This window comes from Apodemus sylvaticus, chromosome 14, assembly GCF_947179515.1.
Source record: "Apodemus sylvaticus chromosome 14, mApoSyl1.1, whole genome shotgun sequence".
In the NCBI taxonomy this organism is placed as follows: Eukaryota; Metazoa; Chordata; class Mammalia; order Rodentia; family Muridae; genus Apodemus; species Apodemus sylvaticus.
The window spans coordinates 73,348,175-73,372,761 of NC_067485.1; the positions used below are offsets into that span (position 1 = coordinate 73,348,175).

At 36.6% G+C, this 24,587-nt stretch overlaps 1 protein-coding gene across 1 annotated transcript; it reads left to right on the forward strand.

Moving 5' to 3' along the window:
- Positions 1–2,079: 2,079 nt before the first annotated feature.
- On the forward strand, positions 2,080–23,736 carry LOC127664594 (ankyrin repeat domain-containing protein 26-like). Its single transcript, XM_052156639.1, has 8 exons — positions 2,080–2,120; positions 2,522–2,600; positions 6,244–6,338; positions 9,397–9,523; positions 10,754–11,044; positions 11,852–12,054; positions 21,951–22,165; positions 23,647–23,736. The coding sequence occupies exons 1-7, from the start codon at positions 2,080–2,082 to the stop codon at positions 22,120–22,122; spliced, it is 1,008 nt and encodes a 335-aa protein (XP_052012599.1). The 3' UTR covers positions 22,123–22,165; positions 23,647–23,736.
- Positions 23,737–24,587: the final 851 nt, after the last annotated feature.

Genomic DNA, 24,587 nt, shown 5'->3' on the forward strand with positions numbered 1-24,587 from the left:
AGTAAAATGCATATCATATATAAACAAAAGTCACAACAAAATGGAATTTCCTGCTTATCAGACTTGGCAAATTTATTCAGGGACTGTGCAGTAGTCCTTGACTATGTGTCTTTTAAATATCACTGAATTACCTGGATGAAGTGACATGAAGCATTATGGACAATAGCATTCCTACTACAGTTGATGTGACATTAGAGGTGTAGTTTACATAGCCACGGCAACATGCAAATGAAGTGCTGGCTGTGTTCTAATTCAACATCAGCACAATATGCAGGGTAGACATTTTGATTTATAATGAAACAAAAGTTATTTTTCCTGGTTCTTTACAAAAGGTCATTGGGGTTCACAGTGCATGAGACATTCACTTCATCATGTTGGGCAAGTCAATGGAATGGTAAAGCTTTAAAACACTAAAACATGGTGACTATATGAAATTTAAACTATAGCACTCTTCTTTTGACACCCCCCCCAGAAGCTTGTGGCTATCTGACAATGCAAAATTTGCTTAGTCCAAGTTCAAAGGCCAAATAGATAATCTTAATAGTTTTTACATTATTCATAATGCCATTTTTCTCTGACACTAAAGTCCAATTCCATTCATTAATTATGAAAATTACATAGGTTTTTATGTCAATTACCTAACATATACCAAAAGATAATAATAAGAAAATATTAATGAATATTATACCAAGTACAGCCTGAAACCCAGCAGGACAAACATAAAAAAATACCCACAGTCTGTGGTACATGGTGGTGCCACATACACTCCACCAGGATTGGGCAGCCCTGCCTCTGCAGTGCCATATAGTACATGTGGTCTGATTTTGGGCCAGTTCCATTCATTTACTGGTACTTCCATCACTTAAAATCTTCTATTTCTGACATCTGCAACATCCTATTACTTCTTTGCATCTTGACAATTTAGGTGTTACCTTCACTCCTTTACACATAAACCACTCAGACATTCTGTATATGGACTTTAACAGATTCACATCGTCTTGTCTAACTGGCTTTTCTATGCAATACTGCTTTATCGCACCATTGCCAAGTTATGCTTGCATTTTGACATACACTGCAAGACTATCACCAGAATAGTTATTACTTAGTGATTTTGCAGCTTAAGTAACACCCAGGCCTGTGGACACAGGGCAGCCAAACTTCCAGACTCAAATCCCCATCTGGCTTTTAGTAGGAGAGTATAACTGAGGCTGTATTCAAGGTTGAGAGTCACTGCTATCCTAAAGAATGCATTCCCTCTTTGTTTTCATTTTATGCGTGTACTTTTGAAGTTTGGGCCTGTCTCAAAGGCAACCCTGTTAATGCAAAGTACTCTAAGCTGTGTTCAGGGTTGATGAGCCTTTTACTTTTCTAGCCATCTTGTCGAAAGTTTGTCTATTTCCACCAGGATGATGTCACATTTCTAAATAACCTGTATACTTTTCAACTCACTTGGTTGCCCTAAGCAAAGTTAAAACCATGAGCATTAACAATGTGATAGCACAAAGTATAATGACTTCTGGAATATTTCCTCCACTAAATAAACTTACTGACTACTTTTAAATTCCATATCACTGAGATTTTCAGGGATGGATACAGATTATAGGACAGAATCTAATGTGTATGGCCTTGGGCCAACTCTGTAGAAGAGTTCTTTATTCCACCTGCAAGCTCATTATCTGCATTCATGTAAGTGAGTTTTCTGGTCTCATGAACTCATGCAAGAGTGATTCATTAGTCCAGCCTTATTTTGAGCCAAATGTAAACCACAGTTCCCACGTTTTCCAAATGCCCACTATTCAAGTCTCCAAAGTCTAAGAAACACATTGGCAGTATCATTACAGAAGTGATTAAATGACTCCATTTCCTTTTTAATCACTTCCCTCACTACGGAGGTGATCGCTCAGAAGTCAGCTTGATAGAGAAAAATATATCGGCTCAGCATTTCAGAGAATCTCTAGTCTATCATGTCAGGAAAGACCTGAGGGCAGTGTTTTGTTTTTGCAACAGGAACACAGGGCACAGTCTACCTAGTGCTTCTTTTAGTTGCATGAGGTACTTTATGAACACGCAAACTGCGTCATGACCTTGGGACATGAGGGTCACTCACAGAGGTCTATAATGTAAGCACTGTGCTGAATAGCTCTAGTGTTTTCAAGGAAAGAATGAAGAAAGAGAAATTGCATCATTCATAGTAATTACACACTTTTGAAATCAGGAAACATTCTGGTCTTAGTTACTTAAAATTCATAGTTTGTTGGTGGGTGGTACTCACTCAATGCGTGTATGCTTTGTATGTGTGAAAGTTTGATATTCACTAAGACAAAAAAAGAAAATGCATATTTCTTCAAATTACATCTAAAGTTTATAGAGACAAAGGGGCACAGAGAGAGTGATAGTTTCCAAATCACTATCTTTCAAATTTTTCAGAATTTGTGTAATCATTTGAATGTTTCTTCAGAAACTAATTTGGTATTTTTCAATGTGGCCAGTTATGCACAATCATTTTAAAACATATTTTTAGGGCCACCCTTGAAAATTTAGAATTAAATGATGCAGCAAGCCTCCAAGCAGAGGAGAATGAAGAGCTTTCAAGAACCCCGGTAAGTATAGACTTATGAAGTCCATTTTGTTTTAATTCTCTAATACTTGAAAGAAATTTTCCTGTATTCAGAAGCAGCATATAACCACATTTTAGGAGAGTCAGATATTATCCCTGTTCAAATATTTGATAGCTTCACTTTGTTACTATTTGTTAGTAATTATAGGAGTCAGGTTAATTGTCTGCCCATGAGGTAGTGCAGTAGTAGGTTCTCCACTAAGGATAGGATATATTTAGTCACAGGTTCTTGGCTCAGACAACAGTTCAAGGTATGGGTTTAACATATAAAAGGGGCCTTACATCCAATTAGAAAACAGTAGATTAAGAGTCTTTTTTACCACCAGCGATGGCTGGCAATGGTAGTCATAGTTGCAGGCAGCAGGGTTCATATCTACATATGTGTTGATTTCTTTTCTCCTCTAGCAGCTTCTAACACTATGAAAGCTAGCTAATGGGAATAATGTTTCCAGGTTATATTGTAGATTCCCACATGTTATAGCTCAAGGAGTGAGGTCTCCAGGAATAATTTCTTTCCATCAGGTTTTAGAGCGTAACCAAGAGCATTAGGAAGTACCTGAATATTTGGGGTTTCGTATGACCTCGCTTGTCAAAAACTGTAGAAGAAGAAAACCATTCCTGGGATAGCATTTATTACCACTGCGGTATTGAATAGGGCCAGCATCACCCCATTGTAGAAATGCTTTTTTCACTCATTTTATACATGTGTATATGAATATTCTTTAGAAAGCTTCTATAGTATCAGGTCTCCATATGACATTTTGAAAGATCTTTAGTATTTGTTATTCTTTTATTTTTATATTATTTTATTTATTTGCATTTCAAATGTTATTCCTCTTCCTGGGAGCCCCTCCACAAACACCCCACCTTTTTCCCCTACCGTTTTAACCTCTAATTGTGCTCCCACACCAACTCATCCATTCCTACATCATCCCTTTAGCATCTTGATTCTCTAGGGCATCAAGCATTCACAAGAACAAGCACATCCCCTCCCCCTGAGGCCAGACAAGGCAATCCTGTAGCAGGGACCATGGACCAACCCTTGTATGCTCTTTGGTTGGTTGCTTAGTTGTTGGGAGCTCTGAGGTATCCAGTTATTGGATACTGTTATTTATCCTATGGGGTTGCAATACCCTTTACCTCCTTCAGTCCTTTCCCTCACTCTTTCCATAGGGTTCCCCATGCCCAGGCCAATGGTTTGGTGTAAGTATTTGTATCTGTCTCAGTCAGGTGTTGGTAGAGCTTCTCAGAGTACACCCATGCCAGGCTTCTTCCACATCTTGGTTTCAGCAACAGAGTTAGGGATTTGACATCTGTATATGGTATAAATCCCAAGTTGAGGTGGTCTCTGCATGGCCTTTACTTCAGTCTCTGCTCCAGTGTTGTCCCTGCATTTCCATTAGACAGGAACAATCCTGGGACCATATTTTGAGATGGGTAGATTGCCAAATCCCTCAACTCGGGACATGTCTATCTACTGGAGGTGGTCTCTTCAGGTTCCATTTCCACGCTGTTGGTCATTTTGACTAAAGACCTCCCCGTTAGGACCGGGGACCCTCTCACACCCTTGGTGTTTTTATTTTCTATGAGAAATGAAAGAGAAAGGAGGCAAGCCTAAAGAGACTTGAGGTGGGAAGTCCGGGCTAGTAGTGTGGATTGGCTTGAACTCATATTTGCAGTCACTCAGTGCCAGTTGTGGACAGGATACCTGAGTGATGCATATTCTGCCAGAGAAAGGCATGGCTTCTGACTTCACCAGCAGGTGCTATTAGGGCTGAGTTAGATGAGAACATGTCTTGATGAAATGAATAATGTACCAAGAAGAGAGTTGGCAAAGCCATTTTTTTTTGTGTGTGTATGTCTTAGGCTTTCTATTGCTGGGAACAGATTCCATGATATAAAGGACAAAATTGATTTGTGACTAGCTTATAGGTTCAGAGGTCCAGTACAATACCAAGACAGGAAGCATTTTAGTTTTTAGGCAGGCATAGTGCTGGAGAATGAACTAAGAGTTCTCCATCATGATCCAACCTCTGTCAATAGATTGGCATTCTCAGGAAGGTAGGAGAAAGCACTCTTCAGAAATGGGTGGAGCTTCAAAGCCCACTGCCACAGTGGGGTACTTCCTGCAACAACGCCACACCTACTCTCAGCAGGCCTTATCTCTTAAGAGTGTCTCTTCCCAAGAACCATGCATATCCCAACCATCACACTGTGAGTAAAGAACATCCTCCCCAAAGGTCCTCCAATGTCAGGAATAGAGTGAGTTACTGAGGGGAAACAAGGGCTTGACCAGACCAGCAGAGCAAGTTTGCCATTCAAGAGGGTCATAGGATTCTTAGCCCCAAGTAGCATAGGGATGGGAATATGAATATTCTTTCTGCTGAGGGAGGGAGGCTATTCATGTATGTCCACAGATGATGAGGTGAAAAAGACAGATGGAAAGGTAAGAACACAGCAAACCGAGGAGACGAGTTCTGCCTGTGACTCCTCTTAAGTGAGTGTCATAAGTCCTGGGAAGGTGAGTGTTGGAAGTTTGAAATATCTCCTTTTGATAATTGTTGGTGGCATTGAGTTCTTCAATGTGCATGGTAATGGTCTTGGAGACTTGGTAGGGTTGGAATACCAAAGGAAAGAGGAGTAATTATGACCATTAATTATAGTAGTTGTTACTATTGAAGGGTGTACTGAGGAAGTATGAGAGTTAGGGAAAGGAAGACAGAGTTCAGACTGGTACTGGCCATATCTTGGGTCATGGAAGAGTTCTATTAGAGACTCATAAGATCCTCCCAGGGACTGACTTCTACAGGTTAAAGTTAGGAATGGAATATTTACCTAGGGAAGAAATATAGAATTCTGGAACCACAGGATAGATTTCAGAGTACATGTGTGGTCTCTATTTATGATAGTATGATGTAATGTTACTGTGGCAAGCATGGAAGATGACATTTCTAATAGCAGAAAAATGGTGAGTCCTGAGGGAGAGAGGGTTAGAGTGGGAAGAGTGGGGACTTCAACCTTGGAGGTGCTGTCAGAATCATAGACTGAAGGTGTATAATAGACAGTAGAGAAACAAGGAGACCGTTACTGAGGAAGAGTCAGAAGAAGAGTCCCAGAAAGAGGGCTACATTAGTGAGCTAGGAAAAAAAAACCTTCCCATGTTTAACAAATAATATTTATAAATTTATATATCAGAAAAATGTCACAATGAAAATGTCACATAGCTGAGGTCTTCTATAAAGTGTTATCTGGGGGCCAATGAGATGATTAAGTGTGTAAGAGCACTTGCTGCTGTTGCAGAAACCTGGGTTAAGGTCCCAGCATCCATGTGTCAATGCCTAGTTTTTGGAACTCTAGCTCTTTTGGAAACTGGTAACATTTCCTCCTCAGATCTGGCAATAGGTAGGCCTAAGCCTACAAAAAATACAATCTTGCCAAACACCCAAATCCATAAGACAATTTTAAAAATTATTATTTTGAAATCTATGCTCACATGTATCAATTTCAGAAAATATGTTCTGAATTATCTAAGAATATTATGCTTGGTAAATAATATTTCTAAGAAAGAAAAGTGGATCTCTACAGTTAAAATTGTATTCATATATTTTTTTTCAATGTCTGAAAAGGCTCAAGAAGAACAGTTTAAGTTGTACCTGTCACTGACACAGAGTTTGCATGAAATGAGAAGGAGAAATAGGGAACTAGAAGAAGAAATAGACAGGTATGACATTTATTTATCAAAGCATTCACCCACAACTAAAGAGTGATTTTACCAAAACCTAAATATAAATTCCTATCTTGTCTACAAGTTTATAATAAAACAAATAGTTCTATTTTTAAACTCATATAAGAAACCTACAACACAATTTCAAATTTTGGAAGAACAGTATTAATTGCTAACATCTGTGATGATTTTGACCATAATAAGTGACAATGAAAGCATTCTCTGATATCAACTGTAATCTTCCTAATATATTTTCAATTTCTACTTTGAAATATGCTTTTATTTTTTTCCTCCTACATTTCAGATATTAATACCCATATCTTGTTTGTGTGCTTGTTATAAAAGATCAAAATTTACATGGATAAAATTGGGTTTTCTTCTACTTTTAAATATTTAACCATGATATGTTATTCATGTGGACCCATAAAAAGATATACTAATATTCCATGATCATAATCCATATACACATGAAATATAAACATTTTCAAACCTGAGTTTCCTTTAAGAAATTTACATGTATGTGTACATAAACTAACATACAGATTGATGTCTTATATTTTATATAGGAATTGTTCTATAGTATCAAACAGAGCTCAGAATCCAAAAATATTTAATTTTCATTTAAGGCCACTGACATGTCTTTTTATTTTAAGGCATCTATAAATTATATGTAATCATTAATTGTGCTGGTTGATTTTGTCAACTTGACACAATCCAGACATATCTGAGAAGCAAGAACCACAATTGAGAAAATGCCTCTATGAAGAATTGCTTATAAGAAACATGTGCAGATATTTTCTTAATGACCATGGAATGTGGGGTAACAAGATCATTGTGTATAGGTTCCATCCCTGGCAGATGATTCTGGGGTGTAGGAGAAATCAGGTCAGGCAAAATATGAGCGGCAATCCATTAAGCAGCCTTCCTCTCTGGCCTCTGTGCTGCCTAGTTTTGTGAACCAAGTTATATTCATCTAAGAGAAGGGAGCCTCAATTGATAACTAATATATTGCTGAATAACTATAATACTCCATTACTTTTTGGAACATTGTCAAATGCCTGTGCATGCATAGCACAGGTGCATTCTAAGTACTTTTTGACATCCTGAATACAGAATCTTCAGGCTTAGAATGCCTCTCTCTCTCTCTCTCTCTCTCTCTCTCTCTCTCTCTCTCTCTCTCTCTCTCTCTCTCTCTCTCTCCCTCCCTCCCTCGATTCCTTCCCCTCCCCCTCTCTCTCCTCTTTCCCTTGCTTCATCTCCCTCCCTTGCTGCCATGCTCCAGCCCTTTCTGTTTCTATTTTAATGAGTACACAGAATGATAGATAACATGAAAACTTTCAGACTTGTAATGCATGAAAGATGTCATTATTCTATCACCTGAAATAAAATAATACAAAATTTCTCGTAACTTTTGAGTCTCCCAACATGGCTGGCCTCTTTTGTTTTTATTTTTTATTTTAATTTTGATTTCTCTAAAGTGTGACTAGTGTTTTCCTGTGATTTAACATTCTGCATATGATATTGCATCTTCTGCATTTTGTGAAAACCACATTAGGAGGTTCTCTAGATTTCTTCTTAAAAGGTTGCATTAGTTACACATCTGGTGCTATGATAAATTCAATGACCAAAGAAAACTTAAGGAATAAACGGGCTGTGTTTACAGAGGGGCAGATTCCACAGTAGTTGGGAAAGCAGCAAGCCTCTGCCTCCTGACGTTTCCATAACCTGCCCAAGCATCATCAGTAACTGGAGCCCAAGTGTTCAAACACTTCTCCTACAAAGGGCCATAGAATCTTTTCAAGTCTTTCCCCATATTTCTATATTTGATCCCCTATGTCTTAACACACTGATTGTCCTCTTTTCTTTTCCCAATTATCCTTCAAAGGCTTTATTTGTCTTCATTCTAAATTTTAATTTTGATTGGAATTCAACCAAGGTACTTACACACACCACACATACTTGGTACTACTATGTGGAATGAATCGTTGTTTATTTGCATGTGTTTGTGTGTCTTGAACATATGTATTCATTTGTGTGTATACATGATTTAAGCCTCTTCCCCATCCAGAGGTAATTAAGAAAATGTTCCCACAGGCATGTCTCTAGAATGGTATAATCAATAATTTTGTCAGTAAAGTTTCTTTCTTTTCAAATTAAACTTGTGTCTGTCAAGTTGATAATAATAAACAACACCAACAAAACAAAACAAAACAAAGTTAACCAACAGAATAATAGTATCTAATTTCAGTTACCAGCATCTACCTTCAAGTAGCATCTAACTCCCTGTAACAACAACTTCTGAAGTATCAGTACTTGTACCTATGAGGATACTTGCATTCCTGTGTACATATACACAGTGAGATAAAGTCCACACATGCACACAAACACACACACACACATTCACACACACACACACACACACACACACACACACACACATATACAAACAATCCTGGAAATTAAAAACAAAATTATAAGTAAATCATTTATTTTGATATATGAAAATATATGTTGACATATGATATTTATAACAATTCAGTTCCTGATTTCAATATTAATACTTTATTTACCATTTTTATTTCAACCATTTTATTTTATTTTTTCGAACTTTTTATTTTCAATTTTCTTTGTTTACATTCAAAATGATTTTCCTTTCCTGGTTCCCCCCTCTCCATAATTTCCCTAAGCCTTCTTCCCTCTGCCCATTCTCCTATCACCCCCTCCTACTTCTCTGTCCTGGTATTTATTTTAAAATTCAAAAATTAAAATTATTTCAATCTCATACTTTTAAAATAGTCACAGAATCACACTTTTGATTATTATTAATTTTGCTTTAGTATTATAAACCATATTACTATTCATAATGTATTAAATGATTATAATTTAAAATCTTCAGTTACTAACCAGGCTTATTCTTATATCTGTAATGCAAATACTTGTAAAATACAGTCTGGAAGATCCAATGTTTAAAGCCAGATTTCATAAAAAACAACACAAATATACAAACATACAATGGTGATAATAGTTTACTTAATTGTTTTGCATATTTGTCTAGGTATATGGACCTGTGCACAATGATGGAGGAGGACTCAGATGGACATCAAAATGGAGAGTTTTCAGGTTATAATGCTTCAAGTACAAGTCACTGCGAAGAGGATACGGTACTGAAACTAAGAGAGAAGGTGAATTTAAATTAATTTTTCAAATAAAAATTGCATCTAATTTAGTACAATGTAAATATAAAGAGTTTGCCAATTTTTGAAAACTTGAGCTCATATTCAAAAGAACTTTCCTTTTAGATTGAAAATGTGTCATATTTGTGTCTTGAAATTTCTATGCTGTTCTAAACCCATTTGGCATGTATGCCCCTGCCTAAATTTGAGTCACAGGAACCACGTCCCAGACTCTATATGTTCAGGAAAAACAATTTCATGTTAGTTTCCTCTATTGAACACAGTGTGGTTCAGGCTGGATTTTATTGATCATAATTCAAGAAAAAAATTTAAACTCATATGAAGATGTTATTGTGTATACCTTTAAACTTCAGAGATTTGAAGTACTTTATCAAAGATAAGTAATTGTTTAAATAATAGTTGGAATCATTAACTTTCAAAAGTAGTTTGTATGTTTGAAAAAAATTCAGTCTAGAAGGAAATGAGATGGAGCTCTCCATAGAAGGAAGCAAGGAGAAGTAAACATTAGAAACTTTGAAAAAGAGAAAATGCATCCAATTTTTAAAATTAAAATAAAAGCTTGTATTTTCTTCATTTCTTGGAAGGGATATATATATATTTTCTTCATTTCTTGAAAGGGGCATATACTTTAGCTTTATTTTTCTCATTTTCTATTTTTTTTGTTCATTTCACATGAGACTTCTAGTTAAATTCCTTTTATTATCTGTGAAGAAGAAATGTCTGTAGTTACTGACATGATGATTTGACAGTCGTTCCAATATTAAATTAGTTAAAAGACATATGAGAACCTCACTTATGTACCTAATAATGTTTAGAGAGTTTTCCTGATCTGAAAACAGCTTATGGCTTCTCTCTCTCTCTCTCTCTCTCTCTCTCTCTCTCTCTCTCTCTCTCTCTCCTCCCTCTCTCTCTCCCTCTCTCTCCATATGTGTGTGTGTGTGTGTGTGTGTGTTATATTTGTTGTATATATGAGTTTGTGTTGTTTGTTTGATTTGGTTGGATTTTTTAAATTTAAGTTTATCAATAATTCATTAATGTGTGAAGTGGAAAACCAGGTGTAAAGCCTGGGTTCATGCTGAAATTGTTGAAATTCATGGTGAATCCATGCCAAAATTCATGTTGAATTCAATTGGAATCATGCTGAAATTGCTATTAGTGTTATGTTAACCTTTTTTCTGCCTACTGCATTACTAGACAATATTAATTGTTTTCACTCAGCTTGAAAGTATGGAAACAAAACTACAACAAGAATTAATCTGCTGCCAATGCAAGGAAGATGAAAATAATCTTTTGGAGCAGAAAATAGCAGAAAGGAAAGCAGCCCGGGAGAACCGTGAAGCGGAAGAGGGTAGAATAAAGCAGCTTGAAGAGAAAATACTCAGCCTCAAAGCCGATATGGACAAGAACATGGTAGAGCGAAGTGAGGTAGAAAATCATAAGAAAGCCATTGAAGAGCAAGCTAGGAGTCAACTCATGGAAAAAATAAACCAAGAGAACCAAGTCTTACGGGTAACTATAGTCATTGTCCTGTGCTGTAATTCACTCCACCTCAAAATTCATATTCAATTATATTTTTTGTATGATTGTGTGTGTTTCTTCTGTGTTTCACAGCAGTTTCTTTTGTTGATTTCTGGAAAAAGAAGCCATACCCTTCTATTGATAATCCTGTTAGTTTTGACATTAATGCTAAAAGAATTCATCTTTCAGAATTCCAGTTTTCAATAGGAAATGTTGTGATTTATGAGATAGATTGAAACATGGTGGGAAAGAAAATCATTGTGATGTGGATATGATAATGTACTTCGGTTGTTTATAATTTCCATGGCTTACTCTGAAATTATATTATTAATTTTTGAATTGTTATATGAATACCTCAGGGATGAGACTGTAGTCCTATGGTTGTATATCTCTTTGTCATCCACAAGTCCCTGGGTTCTGACTACAGCACCACAGAAAGAAATTATTAAAACAATTCTGCTTAAATCCACTGGAAGTTGTTGATAAAGAATTTGAACTCCAACTCCTTTCTCTTTCATTTAACACATTCTCTGCCTTGTGGAGCCAAATGCAGAGAAAATTACACAATAATTTGTTGGATGATTAGGTTTTAAATAAGTGTTTCCTTTATTTGGAATATATACATTGATATTTGTAATTTAAACAGAATCTTTCTGTGAGTTGAAGTTATTTATTTAATTTCATCTTGGTAATTTCATCATGAATACAAGATTTTGATAACACCAACCACTCCTCCTAATACATTTGAAATCTCCTTGGTTGTCCTCCTTTAAAATGTTTCTTTTTAATATTCTTAAGGAACTAGCTGCCTCTGAGCAACAGAAAGATCAGGAAAGACAGGATTACATCATGTCACTGGAGCATAGATATAAGGAAATTGAACTTGAGATTGTGGAAACAAAATCTCGTGCAATTTCTGTGAAAGCACAACGGAGAACATTTGAAGAAAAATATAGAGCAGAATTGCAACTTGGAGAACGATTGAAATATGAACTTGAAAAGTAAGTCAGACTTTGGAAGCCTAGTAAGCCAGTGCACTGAATTTAAACTCTAGTGAAATGACTCATGTGGCCATTAGAGCCTGAAAGAACATTACCTTCCCGAAATAATATCCATACGTGTACTTCCCTTTAAAACACTTGTGTAGGACAGATAGCATTCCTCCACAGCTGTTGTAGGTTGGATGCAACTTTCGTCCTGCCATTATTATTATTATTTTATTTAATATATTGTTCATTTACATTTCAAATGAACCGTTTCCTGGTTCCCCCCCCCGAAAACCCCCAACCCATACTTCCCCCCTCTGCCTCCAAGAATATGACCTTACACCCAACCCACTCCCACCACCACACCCCATCCATTTCCCCTTACTGGGGCATCTATTGAGCCTTCACAGGACAAAGGCCCGCTTTCCCCACAGATGCCCAATAAGGTATTCCTCTGCCACTCCTTTGGCTGGAGCCATGTGTACCCTTTGGTTGATGGCTTAGTCCCTGGGAGCCCTGAGGCATCTCTTTGGCTGACATCATCAGTCTTCCTATAGGGCTGCAAACCCCTTCAGCTCCTCCAGTCTGCTCTCCAACTCCTCCATTGGGGACCACGTGCTCAGTCCAATGATTGCCATTAGCACCTTCCTCTGTATTTGTAAGGCTCTGGCAGGGCCTCTCCAGAAACAACCATAACACTCTCCTTTCAGTATGCTCTTCTTTTCATCCATAATAGTTTTGGGTTTGATGACTGTTTATAGGATGAATCCTGAGGTAGGACAGTCTCTGGGTGGCCTTTCCTTCATTCTCTGCTCCACACTTTGTCTCCATAATTGCTCCTGTGAGTATTTTGTTCCCTTTTTCAGAGGAACCAAAGCACCCCCACTTTTGGTCTTCCTTCTTGAGCTTCCTGTGGTCTGTGAATTGTAACTTGTTTATTTTGAGATTTTGGGCTAATATACTCTTATCAATGAGTGCATACCATGTGTCTTCTTTTGTGATTGGGTTATCTCACTCAGGATGACACTTTCTAGTTCCATCCATTTCCCTAAGTATTTCATGAATTTATTGTTTTTAATTGCTGAATAGTACTTCATTGTGTCTATATGCCACAATGTCTGTATCCATTCTTCTGTTGAAGGACATCTGGGTTCTTTCCAGCTTCTGCCTATTATAAATAAGGCTGCTATGAACATAGTGGAACATGTATCTTTATTATATGTTGGAAGAGGATGTATCTTTATTATATGTTGGATAGCAAGGTCCTCATGTAGTACTATGTCTAATTTTCTGAGGAACCACCAAACTGATTTCCAGAGTGGTTTTACCAGCTTGCAATCCCACTAGCAATGAAGAAGTGTTCCTCTTTCTCCACATCCTCTCCAGCATCTGCTGGCCCCAGGAGTTTTCAACTTAGCCATTCTGACTGGAGTGAGGTGGACTCTCAGGGTTCTTTTGATTTGCATTTCCCTGATGACAGAGTATGATGAACATTTCATTAGAGCCATTCGAGTTTTCTCAGTTGAGATTTCTCTACTTAGCTCTGTACCCATTTTAGTAGAGTTATTTGACTCCCTAGAGTCTAACTTCTTGAGTTCTTTGTATATATTGGATATTAACCCTGTCCAAGATGTAGGAATGGTAAAGATCTTTTCCCAATCTGTTGGTTGCCATTTTGTCCTATTGACAGTGTCCTTTGACTTACATAAGGTTTGTGGTTTTATGAGATCCCATTTATTGATTCTTGTTCTTAGAGCATAAGCCATTGGCGGTCTATTCAGGAAAATTTCCCCTGTGCCCATGTGTTTAAGGTTCTTCCCCACTTTCTCCTCTATAAGCTTCAGTGTATCTTGTTTTTATTTATTTATTTATTTATTTATTTTATTTTTTATTCGATATATTTTTTATTTACATTTCAAATGTTTTCTGCTTTTCTGGACCTCCACTCCCCGAAAATCCCATAAGTCCCCTTCCTTCCCCCTGTTCTCCCACCCACCCCTTCCCACTTCCTGGTTCTGGTTTTTCCCTATACTGCTTCACTGAGTCTTTCCAGAACAAGGGGCCACTCCTCCATTCTTCTTGTACTTCATTTGATGTGTGTATTATCTTTTGGGTATTCCCATTTTCTAGGTTAATATCCACTTATTAGTGAGTGCATACCATGATTGATCTTTTGAGACTGGGTTACCTCACTTAGTATGATGTTCTTCAGCTCCATCCATTTGCCTAAGAATTTCATGAATTCATTGTTTCTAATGGCTGAATAGTACTCCATTGTGTATATATACAACATTTTTTGCATCCATTCTTCTGTTGAGGGATACCTGGGTTCTTTCCAGCTTCTGGCTATTATAAATAGGGCTGCTATTAACATAGTGGAGCATGTATCCTTTTTTCATGCTGGGGAATCCTCTGGGTATATGCCCAGTGTGAAGATCCTTGATCCACTTGGACTTGAGCTTTGTACAAGGAGGTAAGAATGGATCAATTTGCATTTTTCTTTATGCTGACCTCCAGTTGATACAGCACCATTTGTTAAAAATGCTGTCTCTTTTCCACTGGATGTTTTTAGCTCCTTTGTCGAATATCCAGTGACTGTAGGTGTGTGGGTTCATATCTGCGACACTTTCTTCCCTTTCCATAATAAAAGTTTACTTGAGGTGTGGACATTCAGCTAAGTACATGTGCATGTTAGTTATTTCGAATTGCTAATTCATATAGCTGTAATTTTGGAACTCTCCTCATCAAATGTTCACTTAAGTAGAAGTGTTTAAAGGAAGGTTATAATAGAAACTCAAAGAATGTAGCACACACCACAGAGTCTATTATTCTGGCTATTGGAATGTTATGTCTCTGTAATAGGAAATTTGTATGTTACCTGGAGAGACTCTGGTACATTAATGCTTTTCTAATTTACAAAAGGAACTATCCTTGCTGTTGACCTTAAGGTCTACTGCAGGTGTGAACAGAAATATAGATTATGAAGTTACTAAACATAATTGCTCATTCAGTATGGGAGGGAGGGCTGCATGAATGGCAAAAAGGGCAGGCCCCACAACTAATAACTCGACGAAGATCTTATAGTTTACCGGCCTCAGGGGTAGCCTGACTTACCAAATTCATGAAGGAAATGTTTCACTTTGCCATGTAATTCTATATCTGGAGTATATATGTTTTATAGATTTATGCATATTTAAATGCCTATGAGTATGACACAAAAAATGTATCAACCAACTAAACATTTCTTAACTTGTTGCACTTTAATACAGGGGCATCAACAATTTTTTTAAGTACAACAGTAGATTTGGTTATAAAATTGTGCCTCTTTGCTTACCTGTTCAACCTCTCTGAAGCTCTTGAATCACCATAATTTAGGGTAGTCCACATGATAAGTAGCTGGTTAGCACAAAACACAATGAATGACATTTTTGTCGTTTTTTTAATATTGATTTGTTCAGGCTTTTTTAATTTAATGTTTACTTATTCAGTTTATATCCTACTCACTGCTGCCCCCCACCTGTCATCCCTTCTCACAATCAATCCCTCCTTTCCCACTCTCCTTGACCTATGAGTGGATAGGGGCACACTGGCTTTCTGCCTCCCTGGCACTTCAAGGCTCTGCAGGGCTATGACCTTCCTTTTCTACTGGGACCAGACAAGGCAGCCCAGCTACATGAATATATCCCAAGTATATAACATAGCTTTTGGGATAGATCCCGCTCCAGTTGTTCAGGACATACAAAATAACCAAGCTGCACATCTGCTACATATGTGCAGGGAGGCGCCCAGGTCCTGTTTGTTTAAGTTATCTGGTTGGTGGTTCAGTCTCTGAGATTCCCAAAGGTCCACCTTAGTTGAATTGTTGGTATTACTATCCCCCTATGAGCTACAACCATTCCTTTTATTCTTTCTGAAGAGGCCCCAAATCCTTCCACTATTTGGCTGAAGGTGTGGGCATCTGTGTGTGTGAGTTGGCTGTTGGAGCCTTATAATGCACAGCCATGCTAGATTCTAGCCTGCAAGTATAACAGAGTATCATTAATAATGTCAGGGTTTAGTGCTTGTCAATGGGATGCATTTCAAGTTGGGATAGTTATTGGTTAGCTGTTCTCTCAAACTCTGATTCATCCACAGTCCTTCTATTTCTTGGAAAAAGAACAAGATTTCTCTCAAAAATTTTGTGAGTTGGTTGTGTCCCTATTGCCAGACTGAAGATCCTGCCTGGCCACAGGAGGCTGCCTAATAAGGCTCCATATCCTAAATGTTGTGAGTCACTGCTAAGGACACCCCCATTGATTTAGAGCTCCTCCCCTACCCCATTTCTTTGTCTCTCCTGGAGATCCATCCTACCTTCCCGCTACCCAGTAATTTTCATTTTCCATAATTCTTATGGCAATCCTGACATCCCCCATCCCCCTCCACACTCCTCAACACACCAACCCCCTCTCTCCTTCAATTATTCTCTCCCACAATGTTCCCTCTCTCCATCTACCTTCCACCACTACTCCATTCTTCCTTCTAAGTGAGTCTCAAGCATCCTTGTTTGTGCCATCTTTCTGCCTAACCTTCTTGGATTTGTGGAATGCAGCATGAGTGTCCTTTATTTTATGGCAAATCTTCAATTATATGCGTATACATACTGTTCGTGTCCTTTTGGGAATCTTGATATTCTCAAGATTCATCTCTACCTGAAAAATTCAAAATGTCTTTAGTTTTCATGGCAGAATAGTATTTCAATTTTAGATATATCACATATTTTTTGTCCATTCTTAAGTTAAGGAACACCTAGGTTGTATCTAGTTTCTAGATATTACAAATTAAATTGTTATGAACATAGCTATGGAAATGTCTTTGTGGAATGGTGGAACATGTTTGGGTATATGCCTAGAAGTAGTAAATTTGGGTCTTGAGGTATTCCTAGTATTCGGAGAAACCACCAAATTGTTTTCCAGAGTCGTTGTACCAAGTCTTTGAGTAGATACCATGTAGCCATACTTTTGTTTCTATACCAATACCAGGCAGTTTTATCCTTATTGCTCTGCAGTACAGTTTGAGGTCACAGATATTGATTTCTTCTGAAGTTATTTTATTTTTCAAGATTGTGTTTACTAGCCTGAATTTATTATTTTCCATATGGAGTTGAGATTTGCTCTTTCAAGTTCCATAAAAATGGGATTTTTGATGAGAATTGCATTGAACCTGAAGACTGCTTGGTAAAATATCCATTTTTACAAAATTAAAGCTACCTATCCATGAGCATGGGAAGATTCTTTTATCTCCTGATACCTTCTTAAATTTCTTTCTACAGGCACTTTAATTTCTTGCCATACTGATCTTTAAGTTGCTTCATTAGAGAGTTACACCAAGATATTTTATATTTTTGTGGTTATCACAAAGGGTGTTTTTCTTAATTTTTTTCTTGGCCCATTTATTCATTTTGTAAAGGAAGACTACTAATTGCTTTCAGTTTATTTTGTATCCATCTAATTTTCTGAAGTTGTTTATCAACAGGTGATGTTCTCTGGTAGAATTTGGGGGGTCAGTTATATATAGAATCATATTATCCAGTAATAAGAATACTTTGACTTTTTCTTTTCTAATTTTAATCACCTTGATCTCCTTTGATTGTTTTATTGCTATGACCTGAACTTCAAGCTCTGTAATGAATTGGTAAGGAAAGAGTGAGCAGCTTTTTCATGTTCCGGATTTTCATCGAATTGCTTTAAGTTTCTCTCCCTGTATCCTGATGTTGGCTACTGGGTTGTTGTATATTTCTTTGAGAATGTTTAGGTATGTGTCATGTATCTCTGATATTCCTAATACTTTTAAAATGAAGGAGTGTTGTATTTTGTCAAAGACTTTTTCAGCATCTGATGAGATTATCATGCTATTTTTCCCAGTTTCTTTATATTGTGGTTTAACTCGATGGATTTTCATTTAGTGAACCCTTCCTGAATCTTTGGGATAAAGCCTATTTGATCATAATGGGTGATGTTTGTGATGTGTTCCTCAGTTAAATTTAGAAGTAATATATAGAGTATTTTTTCACCAATATTCATAATAGAAACAGGTTTGAAGTCCTTTTGCTTTGTTGAGTCTTTGTGTGGTTTAGGTATCAGGCTGACTGTGGCCTCATAGAATAAGGTTGACAGTGTTCCTTTTGCTTCTCTTTTGTGGACTGTTTGAGGAGTATTGGGGTTAGCTATGCCTTGAAAATCAGCTGTAATTATGCATAAAAATCATCATTTCATCCCATTTCTTTGTTTGTTTTGGGAGACTCTTGAAGAATGCTTCTATTTCCTTAATTTTCATAGGATTATTTAGATAGTTAACGTGATCTTTATTTAAGCCCTAAGTGGTATTTGTCTGGGCAATCAGCCACTTAGTTTAGATTTTAATTTTGTGTAGTACAGGTGTTTAAGTAGGAGCTTATGATTGTTTGAATTTCCTCAGTTTCTGTTATGTATTTATTTTTTACCACTGATTTTTTTTTAATTTTGGTACTGTCTCTCTGCCTTTAAATACTTCAGATAAGGATCTGTTATTTTGCTGATATTCTCAACAAACCAGATATAGTTTTTGTTGAATCATTGTATTATTCTCTTTGTTTCAAATTCATTTATTTCAACATTGAGTTTGACTATTTCCTGCCATCTACGTCACTTTGGTGTGTTTGCTTCCTTTTCTTCTCCATCTTTCAAGTGTGCTATTAAGATATTAGTATGTGATGTCTACATTTTTTAATGAAGGCATTTAGTATTATGGGCTTTCCTCTTAGCACTACCCTCATTTTGCCCTATATGATTGGATATGTTGTGCCTCTATTTTTACTGAATTCTGGAAAGTCTTTAATTTTCTTTCTTTTTCTTCCCTGACAAAGTGATTGTTGGGTAGAGAGTTCTTCTCTTTCCATGAATATTTGGTCTTTCTCATCTTTCTATTGTTGACGTCCAGCCTTAATCCATGGGGAGCTCATAAGTTTCAAGTGTTTAGTTCAATCTTCTTGAATCTGTTGAGGCTTGCTTTCTGCTTGATTATATTATCAATTTTGGAGAAGGTTCTGTGAAGTGCTGGGATTAAAATATATCCTTTTGTGTTTTGGAGAAAGGTTCTGTAGATGGCTGTTAGATTCAGTTGTTTCCTGTATCATCTGTTAATTTCATGATTTCTGTGTCTAATTTCTGTCTTGGTGACCTTTCCATACCTGAGATTGGGGTTTTGAATTCTCCCACTATTAATGTGTGGGGTTTGATGTGATATTTAAGCTTCAGCAGTGTTTGTTTTATACATGTATGTACTCATGTGTTTGGGGCATAGCTGTTCAGAAGTGATATATCTTCTTGGTAGATTTTTTGCTTTCATTAGTGTAAAGTGTCCTTCTCTGTCTCTTCGATTAATTTTGGTTCGGAGTCTATTTTACTTCATATTATAATTGATGCTCCAGTACTCTTTTTAGGTATGTTTGCTTGGAAAACTTTGTTCCAGCCCTTTACTCTGAGATAATGTTTGCCTTTATTGCTGAGATTAGTTTATTGCATGCAACATAGTGATGGATCCTATTTTGCATCACTTTTTAAAGCTTTTTTTAAGCCATTGAGGAAATTCTTCCATTGATATTGAGAGGAATTAATGACCAGTTGTTGGGATTTTCTTTTATTTGCTGGCTTGTAATTATTTATTTTCTCTGTGTGTTCTTGATTGTAGGTATCGTTCTTGCATGAAAATTTTTCTTCTTGTATTTTTTTGTAGGACTGAATTTGTAGATAAATATAGTTTCAATTTGTATTTGCTTGCAAACATCTTTTTTCCTCTGTCTATAGTGATTGAGAGGTTTGCTGAGTAGAAAAGTCTAGGTAGGAGTATTTGTGACATTGCAAGATATGTCACCGTGCCCTTCTACTGCTTTTAGAACTTCTGTTGAGAAGTCTTGTGTGAATATAATAGGTATGCTTCTGTATATTATCTGACCTCTTTACCTTGGGAAATTTAGTATTCTTTTTTTTTCAATAAATTTTCTGTTTTGATTATTCTGTGTTGGTAGGATGTTCATTTCTGGTCCAGTCTATTTGGTGTTCTATAGGTTTGCTTTATAGGTTGTTTCTCCTTCTTTAGATTGAGAAAGTGTTTTGTTATTTTGTTCAGAATATTTTCAGGGCCTTGAAGGTGAGACTCTTCTTCTTCTTCTATTCCAGTTATTCTTAAGTTAGGTCATTTAATGATATCACAGATTTCCAGGATATTTTGTGTCAGGAAATTTTTAGATTTACCATTTTTTGACAGATTTATTTCTTGTATTGTAGCTTCTATGCCTGAGATTCTTTCTTCCATCTCCTGTATTCTTTTAGTTATGCTTGCATCCATTGTTCCTATTCTCTTCCCCAGGTTTTCCAACTCCAGGATTCCATCAGTTTGTGTTTTCTTTATTGCTCCTATTTCGACTTCCTGGTCTTTCATGGTTTTATTTCTTTCTTTCACCTGTTTATTTGTATTACTCTGTATATTTTTAAAGGATTTATTTGTTTCCACTTTAAAGACCTCTACCTGTTGGGCTTATGTCCTGTATTTCTTCACAGGATTTATTCATTTCCTCTTTAAAGTCCTGTATCACTTCTATAAGATTGAATCAAAGGCCATTTTCTTGTGCTTAAGTTGTAATAAGATATCCTGGGCTTAAAAAAAAAAAAAAAAAAAAAAAAAAGATATCCTGGGCTTGCTCTAGAAGTTTATCTGTGCTCCGAAGGTGTCATATTGGCCTGACTTTTTAAATTATGTTCTTTTTAGGACGTGTTTCCATCTGTATGACTTTGGTCCCTTGATGTATCTTTTATAGTAGGTATGGCGGGGGGATCTTAAATACAATGGTCCTCCTATGGCAGGCCTCTGATCGATATCCCTAGATTGTGTGGTAATAGATCTGAAGGTCTCTGTGGTTAAGTAGCTGCAGACCTATTGAAGGTTGAAAGAGAGAATAGGGGGAGAATGGAGGTTCCCCTGGGACATCTGGCTGCTCAGAGCAGCTGGGCTTGCTCCAGAGGACTCAGAAAGCAGGGAAGATGGGTTGGGGACTGGAAGCTTACCTGTGTGTTTCAGGCTCAGCAGAAGAAGGTGGGCAGACAGGGAGAAGGAGAGTGGAGGTCCAGCTGGAATATGAGGCTGCTCAGGCTGTTTAGACATTTTTTGTCTTATTGATTTTTGCCTGTATTTTTTGATTTCTGATTTTGTGAATATGTGTGTGTGTGTGCTTCTTGGTCTCTTTTGCTTCTTGCCAGTCACAAAGAAATACAAAGAAAACGCATGGAGTTGGGTTTGTAGGGAGGGAGTAAAACCTTGGAGAATTTGACAGAGGGGAAAATTATGATCAGATTATAATGCTTTTTAATAAAAAAATAAAATTATGTATCATATATCATTGTTATACACTTAAATTATAAATAGAATAATCGCCAGATGGTGGTGGCACACTCCCTTAATCCCAGCACTCTGGGAGGCAGAGGCAGGTAGATTTCTGAGTTTGAGGCCACCCTGGTCTACAGAGTGAGTTCCAGGACATCCAGGGCTATGCAGAGAAACCCTGTCTCAAAAAACCAAAAAAAAAAGTGATAAATGGAATAATCATGTTAAGTTTTCTAAAATTTTCTGTACATCTATGAACACCAAAATTAATCATTCAATATTATGCCAATATATAATAAAAGTATATGCCTCCTGGGAAAAACAAATCACCTTTGAATTGTCTGAAGTAATTATAGTAATTTAAACTTTCAATTGTTTTAGTAGTCATTCCCTGAAATATTTTGACTGGTAAAAGAATGTTTAAACAGAAATCACATTTCTTCTTACAGCAATTGTCAAAATACAATTTTGGGAGTCATTTAGGAAAAGTATGTGACATGAAATGTTTTCCTCTGCAGTATTTACAGCAGTATTGTGGAGTTACAGAACACCAAGTCCAGGCTTGCCTCTGAGAGAAGGATGAACAGGCTGTCGCACATCCACACTCACCACAGATCTGTCTCAGAGGGAACCAGTGACAGCAGTCTTCAGAATATCTTTGGGTTCAACAGCATAGGGGCCACGATTTAAGTCCACATTCAAGAAGGAGAGCTTGGTGGGATAGCTTAATAAGGTTAGTTATGCTTTTGTCTCTCTAAGTGTTTCAGGTTTCTGATAGTATTGTATTTTAAGTTTGATGAACCACTGAATTGGATAGCAGACACAAAATTCTCATTTTTCAGATATGCTCCTTTGTTAACCTGAGTCAGTAACTAGAACAAATTTGGAATATTTTAAATTTCTTTCCAGTTGGAACTTGAATGAGATTTCCAACAAAACCTGAATGTTTGTTGACAAGACACAGTGGGTAGAGGTTCTTGCCACCATTTGACCACAATGTTCATTCCCTGGACCCCATGTAGTATGAGGAGTGAACCTCTTTACTGTTGTCCTCTGGCTATAACAGAGGAGGTGTGGCATGCGCATTAAAATAACTTAAGGTATATTCCAATTACATCCGTTTTTTACCTTTTAGGTGACACAGTTTTATCTGGGACTCAAGTATTTAGTGGTTTTATAAACAATTTTTTGGGTCAATATCCACCATTTTCACTTAAAGATTGAAAGTTAAACTCTTAACTGCATGTGCATAGTGGAATTTAAGAATACCTTCCCTCCTCTGACCTAGGCAAATCCATATTTTCTCTCTTTAGAAAGCAAATGGCCCAACAAATGAACAAACATACCAAATATAAACAAAGCAAACTGATAAACCAACAATACATCACCCCAAGACCCTAACATCCAGGAAAAATCACAAGAAACACACAAAACTCATTCATTGTTAAGCGTTTTAACTATTTATATATATAAGAAAGCAAATCAGTAATCTTGCTTAATTATCCTTTCTTTAGTAAAAGGGTTCTGAAATGTAACTCAGAAAATATTTTAAGTGAAAAAGTCTTTCTGGAAAGCAGCAGAAACTTTTCATATTATCCACTAATAATATTAATTTCTCTCCATCCCATTTATTTGAAAAATTTCTTATTTGAAATTTCCCTAAAACTATCATGGCTTTTAGCAGCACCCAGTAAGTATGTTCTGTCATAGTTTTATTGCAAAGACACAGTGAATAGAGATAATATTAATGCTGATAAATATAATTGTTGAGATGGTGGAATTACGTACGAAAATAAAACAGTGCAATTACATGAATTGTAAATCTGTTGCAGTTTTATTTTTAGTGTGTATCTCTACTATTAAAATGTTCATTTCAAAAACCTCTTTTTTTGTTTTGTTTTGTTTTGTTTTTTAAGGCAGAATTTCTGTGTGTAGCCTTGGCTGTCCTGGAACTCACTCTGTAGACCAGGCTGGCCTCAAACAAACTCTGAACAAACACGGAACAGCAGGTTATATTTGTGTAGAGAGAAGCCCGTTGCTTCATATTTTTATTGGCTTTATGTATACAATGTAAAACCCACAGGGGGAAATCAAAAGGTGTCTAGGACAGCATTACACTGAAATTACATCTTTAAATGTATTACTTACATTATTGTGTACTTTAAAAAAGAGAACTAGCTGAGTTTTCATCAGAGCTTTTTCATATTTTTGAAGGCAGGGCAATGGTCTAAGCATTTCCAAGGCATAAAGTTGGTCCACTTCAAACAAACCTTGAATGAATGTGAAATTGTTAAATATGTCATAATACAGGCAATTCTCATCAGTCATTACTGCAAAATTCAGGTAATGTATCCTTTTACAAGAGCATGATGAATTCTGACATAAGCAAAGATGGGATCCAAGCTATTTTGAAGGGATAATTCTCTTAATATTTTCAAGGACAAAGGAGGTCTGTGGCACTTGCAGTTTTCTTGGATTAGTTAGATCACGCTGGACTTCATAAGGAAGATTGAAAATGTCTTTCTGTCCATGTGCAAGACACAACTCCATAATGTGACCTCTGCTGCATGGCCTGCATAAGATACTGAGCTGTTGTTCATCAAAATCTTAGGGTTAAGCAAGAACGCAATAACACAGGTCCTAAAATTCTGTGGATGTGGCTATTTCAGCTAGCAATGCAAATATTATCGTAACGTACAGCATCTAGCTCTCTAAATTTATAGCAAATGATGCAAAGGTCAGATAAGATATGGTATACCTGGAACTAGTACTGAGTTTATTATCTCTGGCCCTTAGCGTGTCTCTTTGAATGTTTTTATGGTCAAGGTCTCTTTGAATTTTGTCTAAATCTAAGGAGAAATTTTTATCAAAGTTTAGAACTCTACATCCAGATTTCCTTTTCACCTTTATTAAGTGAGCTTTCCCAAACCATTAAATCTCATGGCTTTGATTACTGACATGGAGGATAGAGTCTTAGTGTCTGTGCTGTGATCATTGGCTATAACACTCATGTTCACTTGCAAATTTCAAATTCCGGATTACACACTCAATTCTATGTCGCAAAGCTTATTCTATATTTGTTATTTTTAGAGTTTGTAGATAAATAATAAAATTATCCTTAGCTAGTTTATAAATTTTATGGCTAATATTGTAAG

What these genes read in the sequence shown, in the direction of transcription:
- LOC127664594 (XM_052156639.1), top strand. Translation starts at nt 2,080, where the DNA reads ATGACCTTGGGACATGAGGGTCACTCACAGAGGTCTATAAT. An exon ending in TACTGAAACTAAGAGAGAAG is followed by an intron (nt 9,524 to 10,753) that starts GTGAATTTAAAT and finishes GTTTTCACTCAG; the next exon opens with CTTGAAAGTATGGAAACAAA. An exon ending in AAGAGAACCAAGTCTTACGG is followed by an intron (nt 11,045 to 11,851) that starts GTAACTATAGTC and finishes AATATTCTTAAG; the next exon opens with GAACTAGCTGCCTCTGAGCA.